Raw genomic sequence first — 20,482 nt, 5'->3', positions numbered from 1 at the left:
AACATGTCGGCTATGCACCAGATAAAAAGGAGTAAATGCTTTTAATATCGGCCAGGCTGCTCCTGGGAAATCATAAATGAACAAATTAAGCACCCCAGTTATGCTCCTGATCTCTCTAATACGTGGTATTCAAGTAGGTCCATTATTTTTATTTAGGGGGTTATTGGGCAACACTTTTAATTGGGGCTGCCTTAGTAAATATGCCATCTAGCTCTGTAATAAAACAACATTTTTGTAAAACATATTTATGACATTATATTTTTCTCAAACACAATTGTTAGGAGAAATTGTAATGAAAGGGGTGGAGGGAGACCGACAAATGTATAATATATTAAAGCCTGATGCATTGCTAAAAGTAGGTAAAGGTAATCAAATATCAACCTGTCTCCTACTTAACATGTCAAAATGAAGGCAGTGCAAAACGTTTAGAGGGATTATGCCCATTTCATCAACCATTTATCAGGGAGTTAAATTATTAGAGTAGCCATGTAACCTATTCCCTTATTTGTATAGATTGTCTTCATCTGGATTGTAGCAAGTTTAGATTAAAATCCTCATCGTGGTAAGACTCAAAGGGATGAACTTCTTAACGTGCAGCATCTTGTACCCTGTGAATTATGGACACACCTTTGTGGTGGATGTTACCAACAGGTTCATTTCACAGATTGTCTATGATGGCTGAACTTTGATTGACAGGCTCTGCTCACGCATTGTAGAAAGACAAAATGGCGGCTGACAAACAGATGAGGTCGATGGTGTGGGAAACCTTCTACCAAGAGCAAATAGCTTCGATTCCCTCAGGTGTGGATGACCCACGGTGTGCAGGCGAATTACCCAAAAGAGTACAAGCAGAACCAGAATATACTTAGGGGAAAGAGGTCTCTAGCACTGCAGGAGTGGACTTGTGCAGAGAGGTTAAGCATTGGTCTCTGACCAGACAGGAGAGGAACCACCGCTGTGGGAGGGGTCGAGAGAATAGCCCAATCACACAGTAAGCAGTGACAGCAGAGTGATAAGCCAGTAGACCAACCCAGAACATTTTCACTCCGCATAGTAAAAATTGAATATTGCTGGTTGCAAGGAGGATTAGACGTTGGTGACAGAAGTCCTTGTAAGAGGTTTGCAAGAAAATGATGACATCCTATCACTAGACTAGAGTTGCAGATTATGAGATGTAGGCAAAGGCCATGGAATCCAGAAAAAATGAAGAGGATGGAGATTGCAGCTGACTGAGTGCACCAGGTTCTCAATGGCACTGAGAGTTACTGGTGCATTGCTGTCCCTAGAAAATAAATGTGAGGTGACAGGAAATGTGACATGGTCTTTTTGGAGCAATGCAACCCACTAGGACATTTAGCTGAAGTATTGGTGGGAAAGGCATTTAGCCTCACTCCCAGAGTGGCTTTATGCCCTTGGGATTTCTATAAATTAAAAATGAAAAGTCGTTCTTCGATTACTACACATGAGTGAGACTATGTCCAGTTCCCCTTTCCTCTTTAGTCGGGCTTTCCTGCTCCACCTCACACAATACCTTCTTCCCAAAGGCAATGTTAGCAATCACTGTGCAGGGCCGAATGAGCTCAATATATGAGCTCCAGAAGTCCATATTAAGTTCCCAAACACATCCAAAGCTCATAGATTGCTTACATTATATGTCTGTGCAGCCTATATTCTGCAGATCAGGATCAGACTAAATTCGCTTGATTATGTTAACACCTGTTCAGATTTATATGTATTTAATTAGGTTGGGCAGGGCGGCGCCACACAGGAGAATATCATATCCTGCAGCCCCCTAAACTCTTTATCCCACTTGCGCTCCAAAGTTGTGCCCCAAAACACCCCCCTCCCTTCCTTATTTAACTGATTATGGTAGTGGATTTTCTCTTATTGCTGAAATTCATGCATCTTGTGGGCATTTAGAATTGGTGATCCACTGCCAAATAACTACTTTGGCTTTGGAGAGGCTGTTATTACCTTGGTGGAATGATCCTGCACTGACATACAGAATAAACAAAGGATCATTTTTTTTATATTCAGTGGCGTTACCTTTCCCGGGGGAAAAAAACACATTGCTATTATTTAATTTGTTATGATTTAAACAATGTTTTAGTTCTTCCTTGAAAACGAAAACACACTGAGGACCTGGGGCTAAATAGGCAATAGACCAAGTATGCCCCTTCTTTTTCAAAGTGAGAACTTGATCAGTGTTCAACCCAAAAACTGTGACAAATTTGTGACATATTTCAAGTACCAACGGAACCGGTCTATGGGGTTCTGAAAGTGAAACCTAACCTCTACTTCACATTTACTTTGAGTTTAACCTACTAGGATCCCCTGAGCAGCACTTTATGGCTCACCCACACTCTGCCCAGTGGGGAATGAATCATTTCAGGTTAGATACTGAATTTGTAGAAAAGCATTGAGTAAGTGCAGGTATTAAGTTCCCTTCTCCCTTTCTGAAACTTTGGAACATTCTTCCTTTATCATTTAAATATACCTTTGAGCTTTCAACTTTCAATGAAGACCTCAAAGATTGGTTCTTTTCTTAAATCCTTCCTTTCCTTTGGACTCTTGCAGCGTGCTCTTCATCTTAGCACCAGGCCACCTTTGAGGTATGCGCGTGCTTTAGCAATTAAAAAATATAATAAAATAAGCTAAATTTTAAATTCTTCTTGACATTGGGTTTAACACATTTTTTTAAGAGCTATTTCTAAAATAAGTCAGTGTGACTCAATGAGTAGGTCATTGCTTCCAAAGTCCACTGCAAAGTTAATAAAGAATAATGTAAGGCACTCACCTCCTCACTAAAGGCTGAATGAATGTGTACAATGTTTTCTGTACAGTTGTTTCCACCTTCATGCAGGTAACATGCATTGATTAGTGACTGTTTTGAGTCCCTCAAAGGAGACATCGCTGTTCGCCCATAAAGCCTTTTCCTAAAACTACCTTCAACACATGTATTCTAGAGAGCAAGATGTTGTGCCCTCATCATTCCTAGTTGTGCCACGCCAAATGGTGAGAATGGGAGCCTTCCTATGGAGTTCTGCTGTTACAACGGTAATATTGTGCAGCTCTCCCTTGCTCATGTTAAGCTTCACTGCCTCACAGCAAAACTCGTAGAGAATGGAAGTATGGTTTTGGACTTGGTGGTGCTTGCCAGTACTTGTTGATTCAAAGAACGACTCAGAAGGTGCAATAGTGCTCTGGTAAGCCTTTGAGGTGAATCAAGCCATTCCAAGCCCTGTAGTTTTTTAAATCACAATCTGCCTCCAGGGCATGATGGGGACCAGGCCTCCTCCTCCAAGTGTTACATTCACAGTCTGCAGGACGGCTCAGCGAGGACGAACGTAAATGACATATGCCTTCAGGCTGCTAACCAATACCAGGGGAGAGTGCCAGAATGTGTGATAGTGCTTTGAGGAGTCTTTGGTGTCAATCTCACTAATCCGGATGCTGCTTTTTAAAAATTACAATCGGCCAGTTTTGGAGTGGCTACCCTAACACTACTCAGTCATGAATCAAAATCCTTATTTCTCCGTGTTTGTTTCACTGCCCTGCGGCACAGCTTGACATTGGGCATGGGTAAGTGGTAAAGACTTAGGTGGTGCTTGTCTGAGGCAAGGTAGGAACCATAAAGTGTAATTGTGCTTTGATGAGCCTTTGGTGCAAATTCAGGTTAACACTCCAAGTTCCTCATTATCGCTGGTGATAACAAGCATACTTCTCAAAGTTACAAGTGTAATGCCAGTGGGAAATGGCAGTAATCACTAATAAAAAACATACTCAGATATTGTCCTTCGCAGGGCCATTCAACCTTATGTCATAAAAGGTTAAAGATGGCAGAGCAGTCTGATTGCACTGTCTGATGCAGCACTATCACTAGGGTGAAAATGAGTATCTTGGTGTTTTGACATGGCCGCGGAGTAGGTTTACACCAAGTGCTGATTCCTACTTGCGGTCAAAGAATGATGTAGTGAGACTTAGAGGAGAGCAGCACTCTAAATACACAGAGGTTTCAGGGTGCTCAAAACCATCACTGTCCTAAAGACCCGCACAGCAAGTATGGGTAAGGCAACCTAGTATGCAGACATTTCTTAGACAACCAGCGACATTTTTGGATCCAATCTTCAGAATCAGGCAGAACATTCACATTCATGTACTACATACTGTGCGAAAAATAGTGCATGCTTTAGGATTTGTGGAAAGACATAATAGTACATTTACTAAGAGATGAACACTGGACATGTCTGAAGGGCCATGATATTAATAATGCACAAGTAAACAAGGCTTGGATAGTAAGGGCAGTTTGGTGGCTAACAGGTAAAAGAACAATACAGAGGTGGCACAAAATGGCCCAAGCTGGACATCTTGTTTTTTTTTTTTTAATCCAACCACGCCGTGGCAAAGGCATGAAAAAAGGCCTGCTTGAGTCATGAAGGTGTCATTCCTTATTCACATAGGCAGAAAATGTGCAGGGCAGGATTTATGGGGCATTTTGGCTTGTTCGACCTCACACAAGGCAATCATTTTCAAAAACGTGTCACTTAATGACCTTTTATAAATCCAAGGTCAACAAGGTATATGGGCCACTCACATTCGCCAAGAAACTCGGAAAGACATTAATCTCTTACGCCTTCTCCTGGATCACAATGATGGAATGCAGAACTCACATACCAACTATTGGGACTGATTGCTAGAAACCATATTTTGGTCCTACACCACATGTATACATGTTTGCTTAGCAGACACCGAAAAGTTTCACATGTGGTGCAATGTCAGAAAAATGTACACTTCTGATTCATTGCTTATCTGCGGTGCTATCATACATCACTCATATTCATTGCAATATCCCTAAACTAAGTTAGAATAGTTACACTTGCACAATCAACTTACAGCACAACAGAAATATTTACACAATTTGCGGTGCTTACTTTCTGAATAAATGCACTAACTGCAAGTGATAAAATATAAACATATATGAAAAGCATACAACGATATCCTAATCCACAACACACCAAATGAAACACAAAAGAATACACAGTGAAGAGAAAGGCTATAGGTCCAAAAAATGAGAAAACATATTGAGCCATCTCAAGGAAACTGCTCTAGCCCCTGGCCAATTTGTACCTGTACCAGACGATTTTGCAGTGATATTCGCACTGATGGCCAATGCTAAAACAATTATAACGACTAACAGGTGTAAAAATACATTTTGTACCAATCCGTTGGTGCATATGTTGGTTCAAGACCCTTTTTTAAAACAGCAGTTTATAAATTAGCAATGCAAACAATTCTTGTCAATGTAGTTGCTTTTGTCAATAATTTGTTGTAATTGTGGTTCTGCATTTTCGTAAAGTATTGACGCTCCAATTTATTTGGTGAATTTTTATCAGGTACTAGAATTATAGCAAATTATCAAGCTGCTTCTCACATCACTTGCAGCGATCATTAACAACCCAATCAGCATCTTTAGCTCCAGTGGAGTGATGGTTTAAACCCTCAAAGGAGCAAGTATCATATGTATTCTAAACAAACTCACTGCTGACCCTCGTAACTAACGAGAGACGACCTCCCCTCTATCGCGTGCTGCACAAGCACTAGAACAAGTCATCAACACGCAAGTGTTTTCATATTTGGAATCCATCAGCCTCTTGTGTGCTTCCGGTCAGGGGTACGACAAAGCCTTTCTATTAAAAATCAGGGAAGAACTACTCAATTCCCATAAACGGGATAACAACTGTGCCTCGATCCAATAGGACCTTCCTTTGATGCCATTAATCATCAGTGCACTTTGAAAGACTGACTACACTGGCAGGCATCAGTGGAACTCTTCTGTCATGGCGTGGTTCATTCCTGCAAAGCCGCACCCATCAACTGCTCTCCAGAATAGCAAAGATGGTGCAGTGTGCCTCAGTCCTCTGCCTTGCAGACGCACTGTTTAACACTGACATAGCTCCCCGTCGCCTTAACATTGGTTACCACTTGCATGTCAGCAATGCACATTTCCACCTCATACTTGAAGGCAACCTTCAGAAGTTGTCCCATAGTTTTTTACTGGTTCAACACTGGATGCAGAATGATTTGCCATTCCTAAATGGTGGAAAAACTGAAATTCTGTTCATTGGCTCTGTCACTCCAGTCCCCTTCCCTATACATTGATCAGAGGGCCTGGGCACTCTACCAACCAAGAAGTTAAAATATATAACCTGGGAGAGCTCTTTGATAATGAGCTATTCTTCCCCCCAAACGCAGCCCCATGAACAGCATTGTATCAATAACATCTGCTTAAAGGCGGTCTGCCTTTACGTTACAGCTCCCATAAAATCTCCTTACTGTGTCCATATCTTTACTGAATTATATATACCACAAGCGTATACGCTTGTCCTCTTATGAATTCACTCTTAAAAATCTAAAGAATGTATATCTATAGAGCTCGCTTATTCTTTACTTTGAAATAACATGATTATATAACAGCAGCACTGACTTCCCGCCAATGATTCACAGGAAAATACTCACCTACTTTGAAAACTATTTGGGGCTGGTTTATCAAAAATGTGTCTCAGTGCAAGGTAATAACTTTGACTTTCTAGTGCAATTTTTATGCACAAGAAAGTTGCCAATAAACTGACGAAAATAGTGCTTTGGCTGCTTCCTGTCATTTGTCGGCCACCGGATGTTCCATGGAAGGTACTTAGGCATTCCAATGCTACTTCCCAAGGTTTGCTATATTAAGCCGGAGCTCCTTGGGGCAGACGCAAAGTCGAATAAATGTTTTTATTTCTCTAAACATTTTACTCATCACATGTGTGCTGCACTTTACAGCACATACCCAAGATATGAAATCTCAAATAAATTGTCTAACCACAGAATACAGTACTGGAAGACTGCCCTTCCATTCCAAAACCTATGCTAGACACCACGCACACACCTTTGCACTATACACTGTGGTGCAGCCGTGTGTGGGTGTAGAACTAGGCAGCCTTTTTGTGCGTCAGCACAGGGGCAGCAGAGAACAAAAGCAGGCCAGATTCTGGCTGTTCTCTCACCGTGCTGCAACTGAGTGGAGCAACTTGTTTTATTTTTAATAAAACCTTCCACTCCGTCTCGTCCAAAAGATGCTTCATTGCCTCATACCGAACTAGCTTGATAAAGTGTTTGTCCCATACATGTCAATCAGAAACCTGAAACCTGCCAATCAGAATCAAATGACAACTCACCACACTGAATTGAATAAATGTAGAAGTCAGTCCCTCAATGTACAGGATGTCCACATGCGGAATTCTCTACCATTACAACTCAAACTGGAAAATTACCATAAAAAATCAGAAGGTCCCTCAAGACTTGTCTTTCTAAAGTCTAATTCTTTCATTTCTACCCTGTCATCACCTACAACCATCCAAGTGATCACCACAAAAGGCTTCTCAGGACTCTTTTTGGTTTTAAGGATTTTGTCACTTGTTCTGGTCATAGTGGGTGAATGTATATTAGTAGATTTCATTCTTGCTAAATAGCTACCTGGTTTCTCTACAGCCTGATGTATTGTATGTGCTGTTATAGAGGGGCAAAAACACTACTCTCCTTTAAATACCTTTATCCCAAAGTGTTCTGATATCTCCATATGGATGAGTATGGGCGTTTATGAACATGCAAATGCAATGATCAGGTACTTTTTGTTGTTTTCACTCTTAAACTGTACTTTTTCCCAAGGAGACTCTGACTTTCAAACATTTTCATCAGATGAAGGCGCTAATAGAGAAGGCTTTTGGTTGTTTAATGTAGTCATCAATGCTAGACAATTGGACTGGAAACAATGCTCCCATTTAAACACACTGTAAATCATGGCATAATTCATGGACAACAAATTCTTGATGCACTTTTTTTCAAAATGCAAATGTAAATTTAGTGAAGAAGAAAACACACGGCGTAACTCTCCACGTGAGCCCCAAGCATTTTGGCAGCAAAGAAGGCTACACCGTACTATGTACTGAACGAGTTTCCAGACACCTTGCTATTCTGCAAATCCGTGGAGAGAAGAGGAAACTGCAACACACAACCAAAATCACATTTATGAGGTTTGCAATTGCTGGAAAAGCTTAGGCATCCTTCATGAAGCTGAGCAATGTGAACATATAATAAGACTTTGGAATAGGCAGAGCACGTGTATGTTCTTTCTGTAGACACTTTGAAAGCTGCAGTTAACTTATTTCCAGTAAAGAAGTTAAACAAGCAGACAGCCTGCATTAAAAGTTGGTCATCTTCCAATCTTGTTAAGAGATTGGCACACCAACACATTTTTCAGTTGTTCCCTGCGCTATCCTGATGGCACATGCCCTGCCCAGCCAGACTAGTTTGCTCATGGAAATCTTCACATTTTGAAACAATTGTGTTAAGGCAGAAACCTTTTCCTTACACTAAAAGCCACACTTGGTAAACAATGCCCGCCGACACCACGTGAGAATGAACCACAAGTACTTCCAATCACTATTGACTTATGTTCAGTTATTGTAGGAAAATACAATTGCATGTAAGAAAGCAGCCATGAAAGAGATAGTTGTACAATAAACACAGTACATTGGAGTTCACAAAAGAAGATGTTTGGCCCTTACCTTATTCTGATCTGTCCAGTACAAGAAATATCCCTGGGGATCCATTTTGAAAATAATTGGAGACACCACAGTAGAGTCCTGCAAAAAACATAGATATGTTTATCAGTCTGTCACCAGAGATCTGTATACATGATATTCAGCTATTCGTGGGACTATTTATTTTCAGTACTCTCTACTAGATGACACTTTAAAGTCTGCCGCTTTAACAAATCTTGCACCACACAGTGCGGGGACGTACGTGGTCCCGATTAAAACCCTTCATTGCCCAGCTCCAAGAGTAATACACAGAAGCACCAACTGCCAAACAAAGTCATGCCACTTGACGGATTGGGACCACATCAGCAACTAAAGATGGGCAACCTATCCCTGCAGACAATGAAAGTGAACTATTTTAGAGTATAATATTAATTATGATTGTAAAATGCTATAATCTGACTTATTGTGTTACTCTAAATTGGAAAAGGTTTTAATTGAGATTAAGGTACTCTGTAAGATGTGTTATTGTGTCTCACTGAGTTACTTTAAACTGTAAGGTATTTGTTTGCTTTTTACATGTGATTGATATACTCTTTTCCCATTCTTCTGTAATTACTTTGTTTTCTGTTTCTCAGTGATCTACTATGGCATTTGTTCATAAAGGGACGCAACAAGTGATTTACATTGTTTATATTGATCCTTCGAATTATTAGTTTTCATTGAATTAGCCCATCCTGAGTCTTGGGCTACCAAACGTCTTCCTACATCCTTATGAAATGTACCTAACTGAGAGAGGATACTGGGTACTAGGTGTCAGATGGAAAGTTGGACCTCCAAAGTACTTAAGTCTACTAACCTGTATCCCAAATCTTAACCTTCTAATATGAATATAGAGTCACCTATGATATCACCCTTTAAAGTTTTCCAATGCTCAACACTCCCACTCATCCACAACCTCAGAGCTTATGCTCTCCATTTAGCTTTTGTCTGAAAATGAAAAGCACTTGTCCTTAACTACATTTCGGTTGTAATGCACTCATCATGGCAACACTTTCTTCATTCTAAGAAGACAGTAGTGGAATGTGTTGTCATAAAAAAGCACATATGTATCAAATAAACATAATATAATAACAATTATATTTTTGATAATTACAATGGTAAATATCAATTTCCAATGTTTATAAAAATGTACATTGTATAAGCTTTGTTAATAAAGTAAACTCTAAATATTCTATGTGTCCCTTGATTTCAGCCCAGACAAGAAAATGGCATTGTAGTGCATCCTACTAAAGGAGTTCAGTTCTTACTTTCACTAATAGTATACTAAGGCTTATAGAATCTATCAACCCGTGTCATAGAACATCAAAGAAATTAATTAATACAAATACACTTTTCTAAATACACGATCTACTATTCTCCACAATGCACTCATGCGAGGGCAAGATTATTAAAAGGTGCATTCTATATGGTATTGAAGTGAAAGTGAAAAAAAATTTTCCACAAGGTGGGAAAATGATCATCTTGGGACACAAACCCTACCAATTAATATACAACGTTTTATAAAATTAAAATGAAGATGGCAGGACCTGGAGAGGATTGGACTCTTGTTTAGAAATACTTCACAATGTGCTGGATAATAGCAGCAGCATAGAGAGAGGGGTGGTGGAGAGAGGAAAAGGATATCCTAGAGGAAAGACTGAGAGTGACACAGCGGCTTGGAAAGTAATGAACAGAAAGTGGATTGCTCCAATTACTCAGAAAGCTATGGGAAGGGCAGTGGACTCTGACAGTTCATACACACATAAAACTAATCATCTTTGATAGCACAGAGGTCCATGGGACATTCTACCCATTGAAAGAGATTGTATGAAGCAGAATGTCAAAATATTTGCCTATGTGTTTATATATAAGGTCATTTGAAAAATCACATACATTACTTGATTTTCACACTTTTTATTCATTCACAGCCTCATGCATCAAGCCAAAATCCAGTCGGTAAAATACCGAATAGCTAATAACACCTGTTAGCGAGTAAAAAAAACCGAATCCCAATGCATCAACCAAATGCAAAAATCGGAATTTAAGGAATCAGTAAATAGCGATTCCTTAAATTGCGATTGCATTTAAGGAATCCCAAATTGAGATTCCTTAATGCATTAAAGTTAAAAAATTAGCGATTTCGCTAATAGGGGGAGCAAATTACCATGAAGTTGAACTTCATGGTAATTTGCAATAACTTTGAAAAATGCACTTTTGTGAATTTTTCAAAGTTTCATGTTGCGCACACACATGCCCTTAGAGCATGTGTGTGTGCAACATTTGTGCACAGAACAATTTCAGGGGTGCAATTGGGTGTCATTTGGACACCCTTGCACCCTTGAAATTGCATGAGCAATTTGCGAGTACCTACTGGTACTCGCAATTTGCTCATGCAATCCCCAAGTCATTCCTATGGGCCTGGAGGCCCATAGGAATGAATGGGACGGCTTTCCTTAATTGCTACTCGCTATTTGCGACTAGCAATTAAGGAATTTTAAGGAATCGCTATTATTATAGCGATTCCTACATGCATAGGCTTTTGCAATTCCTTAATTGCGATTCCTTAAAAATCGCTATTAAGGAATCGCCAAAGTCTTTGTTGATGCATGAGGCTGTCAGTTTGTTAGTTAGTTAGTTGGTTAGGGAGTTTTTAACTGCTTAGTTCAACTTTATTTAGTTCATCCCTGCAAATATCATAATTTAATGTCAAGGGATTCAATTAATCTGATTGGAGTTGAAGAGGTTTAAAGCCATAATTAGAGAGGAAGAATGCGAAAGATCCAGATAAGGCCATAGTACAGATAACAATAAAAAAAACCACTCTAAATGTTTACAACATGATTACCATAATCATTAAAGCAGCACGAAGCTACGTATGTCTCCAGGGATTCTCAACTTTCAGCTAAATCTAAGCAAGAACTTTTTCATCTGTGATCCAGCACCTACGTAACAACTACGTTTAATTCCAAGCCATGTTTTATTACCCATTAGATATTTTTTTTAAACACATCAATGCAAAGTTCTAATGCCCCCACCACATGTCCAGAAGACACTCAAAATTGCAGCAGCTCATTTTGATCTTGCCACCACTGGAGACCTCTATAACACAATAGGTAGGTGATACTAGATAACATGAAAATCATATCATGTGATATTAGTCACAGCTCAACATTATGTTGTAGTCAAAAACATATTCACTCACAGCACTTCACCTGCAATGTGTACAACTTTAAACAGCTGGATCGTGTAAGGCTTCCTTCGCGATTCAGTAAAGAAGTATAATAGGGGAGTCCAATAAAAGCAAATCATCAATTAATTTTGTGGAAAATATTATAAATCAAGTGGTAATTACACAATTTTTGTATTTTATTTATGGAAATAGATAATACTTGCCAATGTGTCTTTGACCTCCTGCACAGTTCACAGCTAAGGCCTTGGCTCTTATGTCAGATAGTTTGCTGAAAGGTAATGGAGTATAGTAGCCATAATGCTCCTCTCTGATGTTTCAGATAAAATGCAATGCAGATAAACACGCTAATGGGCAGAATGGGGCTGGTGGCGACAGTACTAAAATGTCTACAGCTATTCCATTAATGGTCATAGTCTCAAATACTTGCTCAGTCCTCTCCACATTATTTTTCAATGCTCTCTTTTCTTCTCTGATGGAGCTCCCATGTTCTGTCAATCAATTATTAATGCAATGGGCAGAAAAGACCCATATTCTTAGAAAAATAGAGAAAATATATATATATAACATTACACTCCCCCACTAGGCTTTCAAAAATACAACACCGATGTTACCTAACTGGTCATATCTGAAAGATGGAGTGCCTTCTAACATGTAAAAGAAAGTACCAAAGTCAATCACTAATGTATGAACAGCTTCATACATTTCTCCCACTCCTCAAAAACACCTCAAATTCATGTGGTCATATTCCTAAATATCATTTTAAATCTGAAGGCCAGAGACACAATATCATGGATCATGCCTGAGACTCATACATCTTCCACATACGTAAAAGCATTTTTGTATAAAAAGACAGTCGCCCCCAAAGTGAAAGTCTCCAGGTGTTTGCCTAATGAAAGTCATAATGAAAAAAAAAGTTCTTCAGCACTTTTCATCTGCACTAAACTTAGCAGCAAAACTGATCAAACAGTTCCGGAAATGGGATCTTATTCCTGATACACTATGCCAACTCCACTAGCAGGCAGTCCGATTGAGTCACGCCTTAAAAATAAATGTGATTGACGAACAAATAGTATATGTATGAAATAGCCTGCCCTTTTGACAGAATAGCCTTCCACCATTGGGTAAGTACGTACTTTCAGAATCCTCTCTTTTCCCATCGTTTCCTTCATAGTACTTCTTTGATCAAGGCAAAGCAGCGTGATTTCAGCGGATCCATCAGCCGGAGGTCGGAGGTCGGATTTTCCCTTCTTTTGTACATTGGTGTCTCCCTTCCTGTACCTGCACCTGCAACTCTCTGCTTCGAGCAGGGTTGGCTTAGTTGGTGATGCTAGCTTCGTGTTTGCCCTCTGACTAAGGCAGGAGCACAGGGTTCGGAGGGTGGAGAGAGCGCCTGGTTGTTGAAGGCCGGTGGCAGCACACAGGAAGGTTTTGATTTCACGGCGGAGGCGCTCTGTCTTGCTGCACCTGAGGATATCACATCGGAGTTGCTTCTTTTACTCAAGCCTTTCTTGTGGTGTGGCGTGGTGCTGGCGGAGGTGGAGGCGGCAGCAGCTGTCAGTGCAGCTAAGACTTTGAGATTCTGAGACTTCGCGATTCTGTTTATATGGAATATACCTGACGACTGAGGTTTTGAAGCATTTTTTCGACATTCAGGTATTGGAAAATAAAAGAACACTTTTTTTTTTCTCTCCTTTTTTTTTTTTTCTCCTCCCTGGATTTCATTGGGCCCAAAAACGTAAGGGAGCTACTACTACTTTAGTTTCTTCTAAATATGGGGAAATTAATGAATACCCGTAAAGCAAAGGCTCTACGCATCCAGGCAAAAGAAGCGAGGAATGCAGCTAAATTGTTAAGTCATGATGCAACTTGTGATAAAAGCAAGGTGAAGGAAAAAAGTGATAGTGCCGGAAGCTCGGAAGAGCTGGAGGAATCTTTTGGGGAGACTCCCTCTCCGGAATTAGAGGCCTCTCATGGAGTAGAAGCGGTAGGCTCCTCACTTACTCCGGACTTTTGTTCACCGCAGGACAACTTAATGGAGGCTTTGAAAGGCGCTAAACCATTTCCTCTTTTTGGTAAGAAAAGCGCTGTAACCTGTCAAATCACCTCCTCACAAGTTTCTCCTTCTACTTCTTCCTCAATTATTCAACCGCCTAATTTCCTGCATAAGTCTAACATTGTAGCACCCTCTACGCCTTTACTTAAAGTCAACTCTTCGGTACACTCTCTGAGAATTATGGATGATACTCAAAAAGACGTATTATCTGTAGGACGTACTGATATAGCCGAATCTCTCATGGAATCATCTATTGACAAGTCCTCAACTACCCCCGGGAATGTTAACCATCTCAGCCCTTTGTTGGATTTAGATACCGAGACTGTTGGAGAGATTAAGATGTCAGTTAAAGATATGTTAAATCTAATTCTTGACGAGGTCCGAGAGTTGAAGAGGTTTCAGAAATCCGAGCTTGCCCTGATTCACCAGCGCTTGGACAAAATGGAGGATCTCTTTTCATCATTTCCAGCTCGAATCCAAGAAGCCGAAACTCGTATTTCTGTCCTGGAGGATCAAATGATTGAGGTTAAAAAAGACGTAAATCAGTTCTCTCTTACTTCTCGCTCTCTTGAGTCTAAATTGGACGATTTAGAGAACTACAATCGTCGATCCAACCTACGCATCGTGGGGGTTCCCGAGGGCCTTGAAGGTTCGAGCACGTTGCAGTGGGTGACCTCCTTTTTAAAATCTAAAGTGATTCCTAATCACGAGGGAGATCTAACTATTACACGAGCGCACCGCGTCCCTGCTCAACCTTTTCCGAATTCCTCCCTCCCCCGAACAATCCTATTACATTTTTCTGATACACGGATTAAAGAGACTATTCTCTCAACCGCAATTCAGAAAAGACAATTTTCTGTTAATGAAACTGTGAAATGTCGTATCTTTTCAGACATGTCCGCTTCTGCAGCTCGGAGAAGAAAGGAGTTCGTCCAAATGCTACAATTATTTAAAGCTAAAGGGGCCCAGGCCTCAATAGCGCAACAATCCAAGCTCAAAGTTTTAGTAAAAGGAAAATTCTTTATGTTATCCGACATTTCCGCAGCACAGGACTTGCTCAGGGAAATTTCGAGCTCTTCATCAGGTTAAAAAATTGTAGGAATTATACATAGAGCTGGTTTTTTTTTTTTTTTTTTTTTTTTCTTTTCTTTTTTATTTATATAGATGTGTTAAGTCTCTAATTTGAAGTTCTCTCTCCCTGGGATGCTGTTTGCTGGGGAGCTCTGTGCCTGGGGGGGGAGTCAGTAGAACAAGGGGGAGTGGAATCCAAGGGGTCCAGAGGGTGCGAGGTCACCCAAATGGTGGGGGTTAGGTTCCGATGGCCTGCGTGGGAAGGGGAAGTTCGGCCATTGGTGGGGAGGGCCAGGGGGGGTGAGGCTGGGAAGGATGGTCACGGTGGGGGGGGGTGTTTTGAGGGATAAAAGGAAACTGATTGTGTCTGACTATATTTACTTATTTTGTCCATTTGTTAACATGTATTCATTGTATTCAAGGGGCCAAGAGCAGATAATTCTCTATAGACAATTCAATTCTGATCTCAATGTCTAATAAGGAGAGTTTGAAGTTGCTTTCTTTGAATGTTAATGGCTTAAATAATATTAAGAAAAGACGCGCCATGGAAGTTTGGTTAAAAGCTGAGAATCCCTCCGTTATTTTGTTACAGGAGACTCATATTCCCTCTTCCAAACTAGATGGGTTCTCTATGCTTAAATCCTGAGCTTCGTTTCGGTGCTTTGCATCATGTGATGTATCTCAGCGTGGGGTGGCAATATTCTTGAATAAGAACCTATGTGCAGATATTATTCAATCACAACAGGGTGGTGCAGGACGTTGGTGTTGGGTCTTATGCAGAGTCAAAACCAGGCAGAGACCTTTTATCTTTGTATGTTGTTACGGACCTTTAACAGATGATGCTAGTTTGTATGAAGACTTGTTTCAATCTCTATTGATGGTCTCAGGTGATATCGTGATTGGTGGGGACTTTAATTTGTTAATGGATCCGCACTTGGATACATCATCCCAATTATCCAAACAACTTAAACCGAAAGTCTTTCAAACCATTTCACATTATATTAAACTATTCGATCTCTCTGATCACTGGCGGGCTGATAATCCCTCTAAAAGAGATTATACTTGCTGGTCGGGTAGATTTAAATCTTCATCCCGCATTGATTTTTTTATAGCTTCACGTAACCTTAAACTCGGTTTTTGTAATACGGTGTTCAATGTATTTTCAGATCACGCTATGCTTATTCGGGAGTTCGTTTTTGGGGATATTAGAAGATCCCCTAAAAGATGGGTCTTCAATAGAGCTTATCTCAGTGATGATAAATGGGTCTCTGAATTAAAAAACAAGATTAAAGACTTTATAACTCGTAATATGGGCACTGCCCCCATAAGTATAATTTGGGATGCCCTAAAGGCTTTCATTCGCGGAATCATCATAGGGAAAGATGCGGCTATGTTAAAGGTATCCAGGGCTCAAATCAAACTATTGGAATCTCGTATACAGACACTTAGCGTCCAAAGGCAACAAAACCCCTCACGATTGGTTAAAGAACAATTAATTGAAGCTAAACAAAAATACACTACTTTTTTATATGAGCAGGGCGAGGCATTTTTTCGTACCCAATATCAAAAAATATATGAAGAAAGTAATTTCACTGGGAGATTCTTGGCCTGGCAGGCCAAGGAACAAGCAGCATCTAATTTAATTCGGGAGTTAAAATGTCCGGTCTCACATCAATCCACAACAGACCCAGATAAAATAGGTGCAATAATGCATTGCCATTATCAAAATATATATTCACACCAGCTTAAAATTAACCAGTCTAAATTAAACTCCTTTTTACGGCAGGCTGAGATTCCTTCTCTTTCCCACCCCGAAGATTTAACCATGGCAGATGGATTTTCTTTGGAAGAGATAGAGGGGGTGGTAAAAAATCTTCCATCAGGGAAAGCTGCCGGTCCGGATGGACTGCCTGCAGAGTTTTTTAAGGTTTTTTTTTCTTCTTTCTCTAATTTGTTGTTACTTTTGTTCAACTCTATGTTGTCTGGAGCCTCAATCCCTGACTCTTTTCGCGAGGGCACTGTGGTCAGCTTCTTGAAGAAGGGGAAAGATGCTACTGATCCTAATTCATATCGCCCCATTACTCTTCTAAATTGGGACTACAAGATCGTTACTAAATTATTGGCTATTCGATTTAATCGCATCTCTTCTGACTTGATCCATACAGACCAAAACGGTTTTATTACCGGTAGACAGCTTATGACTAATACTCACTATCTGGCAGAAGCTTTGGATTACCTGGAGACACGGAGAATCCCTGCACTTATTTTGTTATTCGACGCAGAAAAAGCTTTTGATTTGGTGGTTTGGGAGACACTTTTTATTATTTTGCAGCACTTTCATATTCCAGGTATCGTTATTAACTTCATTCGTAATCTTTATTCTGGTGCTAAAGCTAATATTATTATTAATTCACATTTGGTTGGATCTGTTGCAGTTAACCATGGAACTCGTCAGGGGTGTCCCTTATCACCGATTCTTTTTGCCTTTTTTATCGAACCCCTCGCAATAGCTATTCGAAAGTCTGCAGAGATTTCACCCCCAATCCCATTTATGTCTAAGATAAAACTTTATGCTGACGATATCATGTTGCTCATTAAATCCGATTTGCAGTCTCAAGCTCAGGCATTTCAGATTTTTGAGCAATATGAATCTTTTGGGGGCTACAGGATTAATAAAAAAAAGACCGAAATATTGATTTGTGGTAATCACATTCCAGAATTATATCCGGATCTACGCGGTTGCATAAATAATAAACCTAAAAGATATTTGGGGGTGTTTTTTTCTTCTTCAGTTACAGATCTTTTCGGTTTGAATTTTGTTCCCCTTCTCCAAAGGGTTCGTTCGATGTTAACTCGCTGGAATAAATTACCTTTATCATTACTAGGTAGAGTCGCCCTGATTAAAATGTCCATTTTACCATTGTTTAACTTTCTGTTTTCAACAATTCAGTGTTTTCTCCCAGGGTCTTTTTTTTTTTCTAAAATAGAATCCTTATTCTCAAGCTTTCTGTGGTCACATAAAAAGCCCCGGATTGCGTTGACTACCCTTTAAGAGGGTTTAGATATTGGCGGTCTTGCACTTCCAAACATTAGAGAGTATTATTACGCCTATTTTGCTCAGTACTTAACTCGTTTCAAGGTCCCTACTCCGATTCCAAATGATTATATTAGTTCTTTTTTCGATTTAATTTTTTCAGAGAGTCAAATATCCTCCCCTCTTCAAATACCCAAATCTCCAAAATTGGTTAGGTATAAAATAATTGCTTGGTTTTTTATGAAGCGTAAGGCTTTGATTAGTCGATACTCTCTCTCTCTTTTCAATACCTCCTCCTCACTGATTAATTTACTCTCCTCAAGAGGGCAGGGGGTAAGCCCGCATTTAATGGGTTATTGGTCTAAAGCCGGCTTTAGCACAGTAGGCGACTTTTTACATCACTCTAGGTGGTTAACTCCGCCCGAGATGCGCCTACTACTTTCAGGCAACTTTTTGTTAGCCGGGTCTTATCATATAATCTATAAACTTTTACTGCCGTTTGCTCCCACCTCCTTTACTCAGATTTCCCCTTTTAACAACGATCTCCTGTTCAATAGTACTTTAATAAGGAAACCTGGTGAGTGGAAACGTCATCTTGCTCAGATCAAACAAGACGATTTAGAATCGAAAGCAGTTAAAAAATGGTGGGAACACGAAAAGCAGGTTCTATCTTTAACGACGTGGCGGACTATTAATAATTATAATTTCTCCACTTTACGGGGAGCCAATTGGCGTAGAATGATATTTTTTGGGAAATGGCTCCACTACTATACCCCGGCGGTAATTGCCAAAATGTTTAGTAATTATACACCGATCTGCTTTCGTTGTCAAAGTTTTGCCCCCGCTAACTGGACACACGTCACAGTTGAATGTTGCATGATCAAAGAGTTCTGGAGAGATATTTTTGCTTTTTTATCTTCTATTTTTCATATCCAGATATCTTTAAATTCCAATTTGATGCTGCACGGTTTGGATCAGAATCTAAATATCTCTGTCTCACATGCTAAACTTCTGTTTATTTGCATGGCAGTGGCAAGATCATTGCTTCTTCAGAATTGGCGATCAACTCAGACTCCATCCTTCTATGAATGGCTGCGTAAAATGCAAAGAGTTAAGATTAGTGAGCGTAACTATGCAGCGAGGATTGGTGGGGGGAGAAAATTCGAAAAAATTTGGGAAAACTTTTTTTGACTCTCTTTTCATTCAGGTCACTTTCAAATTGCTTTTGTTATTGTACAAAGATCTTGGTTCATTGTATCTGAGATGTTATGGTTTTTGTAATGCGATACTTTCTGTATTAACTTGAATGTTGTATGACACCTTCAGTTTCAACAATAAAGAAAAAAATTAAAAAAAAAAAAAAAAAAAGGCAAAGCAAAGGTATAATCTTTCAAAGGTCTATCAAAACCTTTCGAACATTGTCTATGTGTCCATTTATCATACTAAAGACTGACTTCCATCCTGAAGTAAATTAAAATTCACTTACCCTAAATCCATTTCCCAATCGTGCCTTGTCTAAAGTAAGAACTTACGCCTAGATTTACAATTATTTTGCATCAGGTATGCATGACTTTTTGACGTAGACATGACACAAAATCTATTTTAGTACTGATAGAGCAGAGATTATATCAAACGATTTTTAAAAAAGAAATGTTGATATGAAGTTTTGTGCAAACCACAGAGAACATGTGCAAAGATTCACATTCTGAAAATTGACATAAAAATTAGTTTTAGTTACTGCATCGTAAAAGCATGCTGAAGAAAAGATAGATTTGAGGCTTTTTATTCAAAATTCAGAATGTTAGAATAGTGTAGGAGAAAAATCTTTTTCTTCAACATTAGTTCTGGATTTGTATTGCTAATTGATCTGATTTTCATGTAAAGAATATGAAATTAAAAACCTAAAAGAAATTTATTATGATTTAGTTTGGTTTCCATGTGAAAATGTAATTTCATGTAATAACGTGTGCACCGAAAATGACAAAAGAAAAGTAGGTGCTACACAGCTATATTTAGATGTGTTCTCATGAAACTTCTTTAGCATACATTTCACTTATGCATTAGTCGAATAACACATAAACAACAAAGATTTATATGCATTTTCTTATATTATTGTTGACACAACAAAAACTAATTATGAGTACATATACTGACATTAATTATTGTAGTGTAGTTCCTATAGCCCTGATAGGCTCTGCGCATTGGAATAACAGACACTATAGATTTGACACAGGACATAGGTCAGTATGTCTATATCGAGTATATTAAACTTAATTACTTGTGTGTGCCAGCTAACTCAGAGGTCACTAGAAACTTCTCGAATATACAAGAAGGGATTAGTCTCTGACAACCGCATAAACATGACATCTTTGTTTCCTTCTAAAATCGGAACAGTCTCAGAATCGTGGAAACAATAGATAACAGTTTCACTCAGTCAATCGTGCATGCTTCGTTTCTACAGAGTTGCACAGAAATAGAGAGACGGGCATTTCAATAAAAGGGCTTATTGAACA

At 39.4% G+C, this 20,482-nt stretch overlaps 1 protein-coding gene across 3 annotated transcripts in view; it reads right to left on the bottom strand.

Annotated features, from left to right (window-relative positions):
• Positions 1-20,482, bottom strand: part of PLCB1 (phospholipase C beta 1) — a 2,173,917-nt gene that overhangs the window by 2,056,248 nt on the left and 97,187 nt on the right. For all 3 annotated transcript variants that reach the window (XM_085612648.1, XM_085612647.1, XM_085612649.1), the window contains exon 2: positions 8,607-8,684. In XM_085612648.1, coding sequence (XP_085468774.1) covers positions 8,607-8,684 — 78 coding nt within the window. The remainder of the gene's footprint in view (positions 1-8,606; positions 8,685-20,482) is intronic.

The sequence above is a fragment of the Triturus cristatus genome, chromosome 6 (assembly GCF_964204655.1).
Source record: "Triturus cristatus chromosome 6, aTriCri1.1, whole genome shotgun sequence".
Taxonomy (NCBI): Eukaryota; Metazoa; Chordata; class Amphibia; order Caudata; family Salamandridae; genus Triturus; species Triturus cristatus.
Note: the sequence above shows the minus strand (reverse complement) of the source record. Positions and strands in the feature narration are given on the sequence as shown.